At 35.1% G+C, this 12,968-nt stretch overlaps 1 protein-coding gene across 1 annotated transcript in view; it reads left to right on the forward strand.

Annotated features, from left to right (window-relative positions):
• The first annotated feature begins 2,750 nt into the window (after positions 1 to 2,750).
• The window catches only part of mcf2l2 (MCF.2 cell line derived transforming sequence-like 2), an 87,758-nt gene continuing 77,540 nt past the window's right edge, over positions 2,751 to 12,968 (forward strand). The window contains exon 1 of the mRNA XM_016248699.1: positions 2,751 to 3,095. Coding sequence (XP_016104185.1) covers positions 3,014 to 3,095 — 82 coding nt within the window. The 5' untranslated portion in view covers positions 2,751 to 3,013. The remainder of the gene's footprint in view (positions 3,096 to 12,968) is intronic.

Genomic DNA, 12,968 nt, shown 5'->3' on the forward strand with positions numbered 1-12,968 from the left:
GAGTTTAGCATTTCCTTTAAACATTTTAATTTGCCCACCAATTTCTCAGAAATAAATGAGTGATCAAAGGAAAATAGTTAGGTTGAGTTTATTTGCCTACTTTCATCACATGTATAATTATGTATTTAAACAAGAATACGTGTATTTATGCACACATTTATTTATTTGTGTGTTTATTTTATTTATTGTTTTTGCAGGTTTCGTTCTCCATAGGTATGAGTGTGTTTACATTTATACAACACCAAGGTACGTGGGGAAACCAATCAAACATTAGGCCTACTTAGAAAAAAAATAGTTAGGTTGAGTTTAGCATTTCCTTTAAACATTTTAATTTGCCCACCAATTTCTATTATTTATTTGCCTACTTTCATCACATGTATAATTATTTATGTATTTAAACAAGAATACGTGTATTTATGCACACATTTATTTATTTGTGTGTTTATTTTATTTATTGTTTTTGCAGGTTTCGTCCTCCATAGGTATGAGTGTGTTTACATTTATACAACACCAAGGTACGTGGGGAAACCAATCAAACATTAGGCCTATTTAGAAAAAAAAAAATTCTAAAAATGTAGGCCTTGGAAATTTCCAAATGCTGCCTATAATTCTGATCCAGGTTTTAGGACTACAGACTGCAAGGCTCTTGTGCATATGCTGCTCATCCAAAGGCAAAGTAGGCCTACAAAACAAGTGAAACTGATTTCTGATCTTATAAAATGCAATGCAGTTCTTTTCACGCTCATGTGCGTTCATCTGTTCCTTCCTCTGTCTGCCGCAGACTTAAAAAAAAAAAAAAAATTGTATTAATTAATTGCTTACAGGCGTTATAGATTATCCTCGTTTCAACAGTCAAGGCCACGTTCACACAGCAGCAGAATGCGGTTGTCAATCCCAAAAACTGACAGTGTGAACGAAACCTCAGATTTACGATTGATATGTTAACTTTTGGTGGAAGTAAATATCAAATCATATGCAGTATTTTGAGTCTATGGGTCCAGGCGTTTGCCCCGTATGTCCAATAGATGGCGTGTTTGCGACATGAATGTCATTCTAATGTGTCCAGCAGGAGGCGCTGCAGTACAGGCTTCATCGCCCTTGTCAGGAAGTGGCCCAACATCGCCACCTGGCCGTGAAAGTTTAGTAGGTCAATGTTTTTCATGCCCTAAATCAGTGGTTTTCAAACGTGGTCCTGGAGACCCACCTCTCTGCATATTTTGCATGTCTCTCTTATCTACACTCCGTTCAGTTCATGCAGTCTCTCCTAATGAACTGCTGATCTGAATCAGGTGTGTTAAATAAGGGAGACACAAAATGTGCAGAGCGGTGGCTCCCCAGAACCACGATTGAAAACCACTGCCCTAAATGACATTTACGACATTTTCTCTGTGCAATTATCTCAACATTTACTTCAGCTACTTTTCCCATTTCTAACAGTCTTGTGTATAATTTAGATGATTATTTAAAAAAATAATCATTCTGAGTGACACTGTGCAGTGCAGAACACATTTAGTATGGATGTTGAAAGGATGAAGTGTCTGTTTGGGAAAATAAATAAGAATAAGTTGCATATATCATCATGAAAACAAGATCAACACTCAGTACTATCCTTAATTACCCTTAAAAGATTTTTGAGGAGTAAAACATGTGAAGTGAGTTTACATGTTATGGCAGGAGCACAGATGGCGTCTCATCACCCAACGTTTCCAAGGTGATGATCGGGCTCCCAAGGGCAGTGTCAAGTAAGATGAGAACGGCCCATCAGCTCACATCAAAACGTGGAAAAGAGCCCAGCTCAGTCATATGTGATGCAGCTCCTCAACAACAAAAGTAAGTAAATAAAAAAGAAAACATGTGAAATATAACATAATTGTATCAAATGATATGTATAATATTTAGATATTGTTTGATATTTTTGAACATATTTACAACATTCAATCTTTTCAAATATGCATTAAAATATGTATTATTATTCTTATTACTATTATTGTTATTATAATTAAATATTATATTATTTTTAGTAGTAGTATGTAATTAAATTACTATTTTCATTATTATTATGATTATTATTATTAGGAGGAGTAGTAGTAGTATTTTAATGCATGTTTGTCTGCATTTGCAGACTTACACGTCATATATATATATATATATCACATAATATAAAGTATTAAGGACTCAAATATGTACATGTGTATATGTACAGTTTATTCCTGCATTACCTAACCAATGCACCAAAATTAATGTTTAAAAAAAGGAACACAAAATAATGACATTGAGTATTAATATTATTAAATATTATTTGTGCATTTATTAATAATGTATTAAATTAATACATTGATCAATTAAATAACAATATAAAAGTATAATATAAAACAATGTATAATTTAGTATATTGAATAATATATTAAAAAACATATTTTAATTACTTTAACATTTTACAAGAGATTTTGTTTTACAGCAGAGGCTGTATGCATTAATTATAATAATACATATTATTTTATTATATTCTTAATAATATACTCTAATATATCAGTTAATAATATAATTAATTGAATAATAGTTTTTAATGAATTATGCTTTTTACAGCAACGGGACTATTACAGTACAGGCTGTATGCACAAGGCTCCATTCCACTGAATCCATTGTTCCAGGTTTTGTGTAAAGGGAGCTTTGTGTCTCTCTGAAGGCAGGTACTGTTGCCTCCCTCTGATTCCCTTCCTGGTGCCTGACACAGTCTTTAGGATAGAAGCCATAGAGCTGGTTTGAGAGGCGGTAAAGTCCAGCCAGCATCACTCAGGCACTGAGATTCAGAATGAATGATTAACATCACAAAAGCCTCTCTGCATCTCCACACTGTAGAACAAAAGAGCCGGATTCATCTGCCGGTGTCACCGGCTCTCTCTCTCGTGTGTCTTCCATCGGAGATCTCCATCAAGGGCTGGGAGTGGCTGCTGTCTTTGTGAGAGGAGAGGAGAGGAGAGGAGAGGAGAGAGGCCACCGTTCACACCCTGAGATGCTCTGCAGGCTGGAGGAGGAAGAGGAGATGTCTCTACTGGAGTTACAGCAGAGGGTGGACTGTATCATCACCCATGTTGGTGAGTGGATTATTCTCTGCTGAGGCTGATGGGGGTGTGTTACAGCTGTGATTGATCTTTCTATCGCTGATTCAGATGCGGTCCATGAATTCTGGGGTTTAGGGGAAACCATGAGGTTTCCTGATGGACAGTGATAGAAGCTTGATTTTAGACCTCTATGCTTTATTTTAGCATTGAACTTCATGTTATCACACACAGAATGTGAAGATGGACAGCAATTGCAGAATTGTATTGGTTTATTTTATTTTACTATTAATTTTTATTTCTTAATTTATGGAGGGGATTTTGAGGTTATTAGGTCTTTGCATAGGAATTACCAACTGATTTTGTTTCTAATTTTGCGCCTGTTTGTTTCAGAATCACATACTTCATTTAATAAAATTAATTCAATTAAAAATACCCTTTCAGCAAATTCAGAAAATAAATACAGCTGAGTCAAATTTAGATACAGCTTCTCAACTAAATAAAAAATAAAATGTGGACTTTTTTTATTATTATTATTATTATTATTAATACATATTTGTGTACACTTGTGTGTATAGATTTAGACAAGGCTTTAACTATTTTCACATTTACAGTTTACCACTGCATTACCTGTCCAAAGTAAAAACATTAATTCCAAATTCAGTTATTAGGTCTTTGCATAGGAATTACCAACTGATTTTGTTTCTAATTTTGCGCCTGTTTGTTTCAGAATCACATACTTCATTTAATAAAATTAATTCAATTAAAAATACCCTTTCAGCAAATTCAGAAAATAAATACAGCTGAGTCAAATTTAGATACAGCTTCTCAACTAAATAAAAAATAAAATGTGGACTTTTTTTATTATTATTATTATTATTATTATTATTATTATTATTATTAATACATATTTGTGTACACTTGTGTATAGATTTAGACAAGGCTTTAACTATTTTCACATTTACAGTTTACCACTGCATTACCTGTCCAAAGTAAAAACATTAATTACAAATTCAATATTAATAATAATATTACACATTATTTATAGTATTTATTAATACTATATTCTATTAATATATTATTCAATTAAAAAATAAACAATGTGTGTGTAATTAATATAACATAATATAAGTTAATTATTATTATTATTAGATATTTATTTAAACATTTTACAAGAGGTGCTGTTTGACTATAAACAATGCAGGCTGTATGAATAAGGCTCCATTCCACTGAATCCATAGCAGAAAGCAGTGATTTTAGTGTATCAAAGTGCAAAGATGCTATTTAATTTGATTATTTTTTAGCATTTAAATATATGACTTTTTTTGAGATTACGGTAATGTCTTTGCATAGAAACTACCAGCTAATAAGGGATGTCTAATGAAATGATGGCACCTGTTTGTATCAGAATCACATCTTAATTAATTTGACATTTTCAGCAAATTTTAAAAATAAATGCGGTATGTAAAAAACAGCATAGATAAATCTGGTTGAATAAGAAATCTCCTCTCTGAGAAGGTGTTTACACCACACAGTTGTATTTTTCATCTTCCTGTACCATGAAAAGCAGGGAAATATCCAGGTGCTTCCCCATGCCAGTGCGTGAAGTAGGTTATTGTGCCATGCTGCTGTTAGCGCTGTCCTGCATGAGAGAGAGGCACTGCTGCCGCCCCCACTGCAGCCCTCGGGGGACGTAAAGTCCGTTGCCATGGAAACTGAGATGGGCCAGCTCAGCCATATTGATTCACAGAGACACTCCATGCTTTAAACACACACTCACTGTTTCCTAAGTTCATTATCCGCATTATAACACACCGCTGCTTCAGCTTTCTGAGCCAGCTGAAAACCAGCAGGCTTTTTAAACAATGGTTTAAACCATTTGCTTTCAATTCACTGCACTGAACTGGACTTTCAAACTAGAAGTTTGAAATATCCAAACTTATTGGATGGCCTCTCAAACCTGCCTTTGGTTTTGAACAAACAATAGAAAAATACAAGAGTTATTTCTGGTTCTGTTTTGCTGAGAGGAAATCAGCATTAGCGGCATCTCTGGTGATTCGTCAGAGTATCTGCCTCTCTGAGTGAGTCACAGATGTGGCCATCCGGCCCTGTAATAGCAAGATGACTAAACACTGAGCGGTTCTGCTCTCTGATTGGTCACATATGACATCACTCTCGTGTTCATTTCAAAGCTGAGTGATAAATTGCTCATTTCTGGATGTAGAGCTCATGAATATTTAACATGGCGGATGAGCAGTTAAGCGTTCAATAAGACGACAGCATCTGAGCCTAACACAGTGTACATTTGCATATATTAGCCGATCTTCATATTTACACTACCTTTCAAAAGTTTGGGGTTGGTGGTATTTTTTTTTTTCGTGTGACTGAAGACAGGAATAAATTACATTTTAAAATATATTCAATAGAAAATAATATTTCACAGTATTACTGTTTTTACTTTATTTTGCAGCCTTGTTGAGCATAAGAGACTTCTTTCAAAAACATTTAAACAATTTTACCGACCACTTTTAAATGCAAGTTTAATAAGAAAAAAATATTGGTGACATTGGGGTATATTTCATCTTTACCCTTTTTTCTTCACTTTTAAAGAAGAATATGGGAAAAATTTTGGCTTTTTGGTGATGCTGAACATAGTACAGGTTTGACATGGGTAAAAAAGGTTTAAACAATATCATAACAACATTACTGCAATGTTAGGAAAGACTTTTACTTTGAATGGTTTTTAATGTTATGAATACCTTTTTTTTATGACTTTACAACAAAGTTGTTTTTGTTTTGTTGTTTTTTTTTATTATTATTTAGGCTGACTTCCCTCTGAGAGTCTACGCTTTAATCAGACAGTCATTCTGACTCCACTGCTGCTTAAAGGTTGTTTAAAATAATAAAAAAACAATGTTATTCAGTCATCCTAAACTAATCAGGATAAAGGGATTAACAGAAACAAGCCAAATACTGGGCACTGGTACAGAGATAAAACACACACACAGCATCACACCCCCAAGCTTAAGCACACACACATTGTCTGAATTTCTGAACACCAATCAGTTGAAATTTCATTCATATCATTGTATATCATAACAGTATTTTTCACAGAACCTGTTTTTCAATACACTATCTTTCAAAAGTTTAATGTCAGTAAGACTTTAATGTTTTTGAAAGAAGTTCATTATGCTCACCAAGGCTGATTTTATTTGATCAAAAATACAGTAAAACAGCCATATTGTAAAATATTATTACAATTTAAAATGACTATTTTAATAGATCTTAAAATGTAATTTATTCCTGTCAGGCAAAGCTGAATTTTCAGCATTATTACTCAGTCTTCAGTGTCACATGATCCTTCAGAAATCATTCTAATATACTGATTTGCTGCTTAGGAATTTTTTTTTTTTTTACTATCAATGTTGAAAACAGTTGAGCTGCTTAATATTTTGGTGGAAATTCTTCATTTTTTTTCATCAGGATACTTTGGTGAATAGAATAGAACAGCGTTTATTTGAAAAAGAAATTTTATAACACTATAGAAATGTACTTACTGTCACTTTTGATCCTTGCTAAATAAAAGTATTAATTAAAAAAAAAAAAAAAAACTCTGACCTCAAATTTTTAGCGTATGGCTGTAATATATCAAAACTCATTGTCTTCAAGAGACCAAACTTCATTTTGTGCTCTAAAAATAACATAAAATAACAAAATAAAATACGCAGTTACATCTTCCATTTTTTGTCTGTGTGTTTTAGTAGTTTATGCTTCTTAGTTCCTGACTGTTTGTTGAGATAGTGAATTGGTGGGTTCTTGTTAAATGTGAGCCAAAATCATCACAATTAAAACAACCAAAGACTTAAACTATTTCAGTCTGTTTGCATTGGATTTATTTAATACACGAGTTTCACAATTTGAGTTGAATTACTGAAATAAATTTACTTTTCCACGACATTCTAATTTATTGAGATGCACCTGTACAGCCCAAAATCCTTGAACTGGGCTTTATTTCAAGCTGCTATCAGCGTGACAGTATCTCCAAAGACTTGGACTCGCAATAAAACAGCAGCAGTGAGCAGTGACGCTCAACAGCAAATCCAAAAAGGTGAACAATAGGAAGGTCATTGTACTTCCTTCCCTCCCTCCTCTCCTCGCCCCGTGTGCTGCTCTGTATAATATCTGTTATAGCTTCAATGCTGCGCTTATGTCAATCAATATTTTATTCTCACACTGTCTAGGTTAGATTGCTCAGATATACAGGAAGTTCTCCTTCCGGATCAAAGTCAGGCGTAGTCTAGTTCTCAGAAACAAAATGGGGCTCTTCACTCATCCCAAAACAAACTCCAGCATATTCAGTTGTCAGACATGACTGGGACTTTGAACGGGACTGGCTTCTATGGTAAGATGAAACCACAAAAAAAGGAGCTTTTTGGCAGCAAACCCACCAGATGAGTTTGGTGCAAACAGGGATAAAAAGTACCCCATGTCCACAGTTAAATATACTGCTGGATCTTTAATGTTGTGGGCCTGTTTTTCTGCCAGAGGTCATGGACATCTTGTTGAGATACATGGCATCATGGATTCTATCAAATACCAACAGATAAAAAAAAATCTAAACCTGACTGCCTCTGTTAGAAATCGTATTATGGGCCATGGTTGGAACTTCCATCAGGACAATGATCCAAAACAAACATCAACACAATGTCTCACTGAGCACAAAATGAAGCTTCTGCCATGGTCCCAAGTCCTCTGACCTGAACCCTATAGAAAATTAGTGTGGTGAACTGAAGAGAAGAAGCACCAGCATGGAGCTGAGAAAACTCAGAGCTGTTATCTTGGGAAAAGAATGTTGCATTAATTGGGTGCCGATAATTGTGGCTAATGTGAACTAGAAAAAAAATTCATAATAAGATTTTCCCCCCACTTGCCATTGTTTTACTTCAATGATAGGTTTGAATTTTGTGAATTTTTTGAATGAAAGATCAAAAGGATAAACGATTTATTTTCACAGCCAACTTTGCTCATATTTACCAAGGGTGCCAATATTAGTGGTTGGGACTGTATCTTTAATATTATCATCATCATCATCATCATCGCTTTTGTAAATAAGAATGACATAATCAACAACAATAATAATAATAATAATAATAATAATAGTGATGTAAAAAAGTAAAACTATGGCAAGTCAATAATAGAAATGTAATTATGCCAATAAAATTATAAATGGCATAATATAAAATCTGTAAATTTATAATAATAATATATTAATATTATTAAAACATGTAAAACTATGTATATGTCAATAGAATAAAATGTAATTATTAATGCCATGATATTAAATTATAACCGTATTAAATAATAATAATAATAATAATAATAATTTTCACTGACCCCCTTGCACCAAAGATCATGATAGTTTTCAGGCAGTTATTGTATGTTACCATGCAGCTTGAGTGTACCTTTTCGAAAAACAGTAATTACAATGAATTATTTCAAACAATTATTTTCTCAGTTCAAAGACATTCCATATATTCTTGCAACTGAGTTCTTGAGTGTGTGTCGGACTGACTATGATTTCCGGAGATCCAGACAGTAAAAGCATGCCTTATTTAACATCCACAGGTTTCCATCCACAGGAATGTCTGAAGTTATCCATAAAACCTTAGCTCACCTACAAGTGAGCGCTCAAACAAGCATGGAATCACTGTTTGGGTTCATTTCCCAGTTTTTGCTTCTCAATTTAGCGTGTTACATTTGTTTTCCACTGTGAAAGTGACTGAAAAAAGTTGAGTCCTCCGGTTTAGATTTAACAGTCAGTGCCACATGATGCTGTCTCATGTGTGAGGGTTGCGGGGAGGGGTTTGTGTGTGTGTGTGTGTGTGTGTGTGTGTGTGTAGCAGGGCTCTGTTTTGGGGTGGAGAGGGGGAAAGGAATCTGTGTTTGTGAGAAGTTCTTCCTGACGTACTTTAACCACAGAGTGCTGTGCAGTGATGAATGTCTCACTGGGAGAGAGAGGAAGAGGAAACTACTGGTGCTTCTGGCATTCTCAGAGTTATTTGTAGAAAGCATGTCAATGTGTTACCTGCGTTTCAGAGGCACATGCACCTCTGTTAACATCTTTGTAGACACTCGGGAGTAAGACAGGACCTGAAGGAGACACACGGAGTGAGGGAGTCTGTGGGTCTCCGCTGCACTTGGGACATCTCGCGTGGTGCGGGACCGTCAGCACAATGGGTTCAGTTATGTGTAAGTCAGCATTCTGTCTTTTCAAGCAGATTTTAAGAGCATTTGTGCCTGAGGACGAACTTTGTGTTTATCGTCTGTATTTCTGAGAATGATATAAGGAGACATTTCTGAGAGAGTTACAGCTCGGCTGGCTTTGGTTGGGAGCTGTGAGGTGTTTCTGGGGGGAAAAAGAGGTTTATGGGCTTAATAATGATTACACACACAGCAATGTGACCAGAAAAAATGTGCCAGTAGTTATTCCATTGATTCAGAACTGTTTGCTTCTTCGTAATCCTGCTCAGGAGTTTCGTTTAGTCAGATACAGATAAGAAATTTCTGTTTGTGGTTAACATGAAGGTCAAGGGGAAGAAAGTCAGAAGCTTTTAAATGGATAAAGTTCAGACAAAAATTAAAAGTCTGTTATTGTTTATTCACCCAGTATGTTGTTCCAAACAGACTTTTTTTTTTTTTTTTTTTTTTTAAGAATGTCCTGTCCGTTTTATGGATGTAAATGAGGACTGGGACTGTCAAGCTCCAAAATGACAAAACATGCCATAAAATATTATAAAAATTAGAGATGCACCGATTGCAATTTTCTTGGCCAATTCTGATTTCCGATTTTTTTTTTTTGTAATGTCTGTAGTCTTCATAGTAAAAATTAAATGCAGATTAATGCTTACCATTAAAGTTATAAAACGTTATTAACGTTCTAAAACTGATTGTGTTTAACTGGATACTCGCCAAGACGGGCATTTTAACATAATTTTGTATGTATTTGAACGTTTTAGCATAGTTAGCCACTCATTTTGGTATTAGTGGCTCACAAGCTGTTTGAGACTGAGCGCGGATTGTGCGCTCCACTAATAATATAGATCAGTGGTGGTGTGCGCGCGTTTGGTATAAGTGCGAAACCTGCGGGAATGACTAAAATAATGCGCAATACAAGCACTATTTAAAGGGATAGTTCACCCAAAAATTGTGATAATTCTGTGATAATTTACTCCCTCTCAAGTTGTTCCAAACCTGTATGAATTTCTTTGTTTTGCTGGACACAAAGGAAGATATTTGGAAGAATGTCAGTAACCAAACAGATCTCGCCCCCCCCCCCCGGAGAGATGTGTGTGAGAGAGAAGGGGTCGTCGGAGAGAAGAGAACGAGACGTTTTTGCCTGTGCCGCTGGTAACAAAACAGATCGGCTCGAAATCTGAAAGAAGTGAGACTGACCGACTGAACACCGATCCAGGCCGATCATGAGGAAAATCGGCCAATTCCGATCCCTGGCTGATCGATCGGTGCATCTCTATTTAAATGCAAAAGAAAAGGCAGTAGAGCTGTCTATTTCTGTCAATGGTAAGTTTGTGATAACATAAGAAAAGTAGTTTAAATGTTTTGCCACTTGGCTGAGCAACTTAATATATAAATCTAGAAGTAAATGCAAAAGTAAAAAGCATTGAATAATGTGTTGCTTATATTTATTGTGTTTAAACATGTCTGTTTGTTAAAGATTGTATTACTGTACTGTGTAAAAAAAAGAATTGCAACGCTGAAAAAGCATTTTCAGTGACAATGTTTGGATTTGAAATCAAAATATTGGATAAATGTTGTGTTTGTGGTAAACAGCCATGGATCAGTAGTGGACTCCTGGGTTCTGTGTGAAAGCAGTCAGTGCTGCTTCCCCCCTCACAAGAGTCACCTAAGAGGGGAATTCCCCCCATTTTCAAAAATGAAATTCAGGCCCTGAATAAATGATTAAAAATTTGTGTGTGATCTGCCGATACCGATTTTTGCCGATTCCGATTTTCTTTCTAAGAACTATAATTGACAGCATATACAAACAAAAATCTACTTTTCTTCAACGCAAAGTTTTATTTTCATAAAAAATACACAAGTAAAAAGTCAGTAATAAAATAAGAACAAATAAAAAAATGGCAAACAACAGCACAAATAAATGCAATAGAATAAAGAGAGCTATGAAACTAAGTTTTTCAGGTTAAGTAAATTTTTATTCAGGTAAATACTACAAAAATTAAAGTAATCAAATGTAAAATAACACATCCAGTGTTATTTTACATTTGATTAATTTAATGTCTGTAGTCTTCATAGTAAAAATTAAATGCAGATTAATGCTTACCATTAAAGTTATAAAACGTTATTAACGTTCTAAAACTGATTGTGTTTAACTGGATACTCGCCAAGACGGGCATTTTAACATAATTTTGTATGTATTTGAACGTTTTAGCGTAGTTAGCCACTCATTTTGGTATTAGTGGCTCACAAGCTGTTTGAGACTGAGCGCGGATTGTGCGCTCCACTAATAATATAGATCAGTGGTGGTGCGCGCGCGTTTGGTATAAGTGCGAAACCTGCGGGAATGACTAAAATAATGCGCAATACAAGCACTATTTAAAGGGATAGTTCACCCAAAAATTGTGATAATTCTGTGATAATTTACTCCCTCTCAAGTTGTTCCAAACCTGTATGAATTTCTTTGTTTTGCTGGACACAAAGGAAGATATTTGGAAGAATGTCAGTAACCAAACAGATCTCGCCCCACCCCCCCTCCCAGAAAAATAAATACTATGGTAGTAAAAGGGGGGACGAGATCTGTTTGGTTACTGACATTCTTCCAAATATCTTCCTTTGTGTCCAGCAGAACAAAGAAATTCATACAGGTTTGGAAACTACTTAAGGGGGAGTAAATGATGACAGAATTTTCATTTTTGGGTGAACTATTCCTTTAACCGGAGCGAAGGAGATGTGTGTGAGAGAGAAGGGGTCGTCGGAGAGAAGAGAACAAGACGTTTTTGCCTGTGCCGCTGGTAACAAAACAGATCGGCTCGAAATCTGAAAGAAGTGAGACTGACCGACCGAACACCGATCCAGGCCGATCATGAGGAAAATCGGCCGATTCCGATCCCTGGCTGATCGATCGGTGCATCTCTACTTTTCATGGTGCTAAAAAAACTTCTGAAAGTCACTAACATGAGCAAATTCATACCTGAATTCTCTTGCTTGAGGAAATCATTGAGATTCAGCAGATTTCGATGCAATATAATTAAAAAGGCGATGACAAGCAGCACAAGAATAACCACATTCACTGGAAAAGAGAAGATGTCAAATATTTAAATGGATAGTTCACCCACAAAATGAAAATTCTGCCATCATTTACTCACCCTCCATTTGTTCCAAACCTGTATGAGTTTCTAGAGTTTACGACAGCCATTGACTTCCATGGAATGGCAGAAAATAAATTATATATATTTTTTAATATATATATAATTAATTATAATTTATGCATTTAGCAGACGCTTTTATCCAAAGCGACTTGGTGCATTCAGGCTATACATTTTTTACCAGTATGTGTGTTCCCTGGGAATCTAATATATATATATATACAGTGGCTACGGAAAGTATTCAGACCCCCTTAAATTTTTCACTCTTTGTTATATTGCAGCCATTTGCTAAAATCATTTAAGTTCATTTTTTTCCTCATTAATGTACACACAGCACCCCATATTGACAGAAAAACACAGAATTGTTGACATTTTTGCAGATTTATTAAAAAAGAAAAACTGAAATATCACATGGTCCTAAGTATTCAGACCCTTTGCTCAGTATTTAGTAGAAGCACCCTTTTGATCGAATACAGCCATGAGTCTTTTTGGGAAAGACCCAACAAGT

The sequence above is a fragment of the Sinocyclocheilus grahami genome, unplaced genomic scaffold (genome assembly GCF_001515645.1).
Source record: "Sinocyclocheilus grahami isolate Dianchi unplaced genomic scaffold, SAMN03320097.WGS_v1.1 scaffold25.1, whole genome shotgun sequence".
NCBI classification, from domain to species: Eukaryota; Metazoa; Chordata; class Actinopteri; order Cypriniformes; family Cyprinidae; genus Sinocyclocheilus; species Sinocyclocheilus grahami.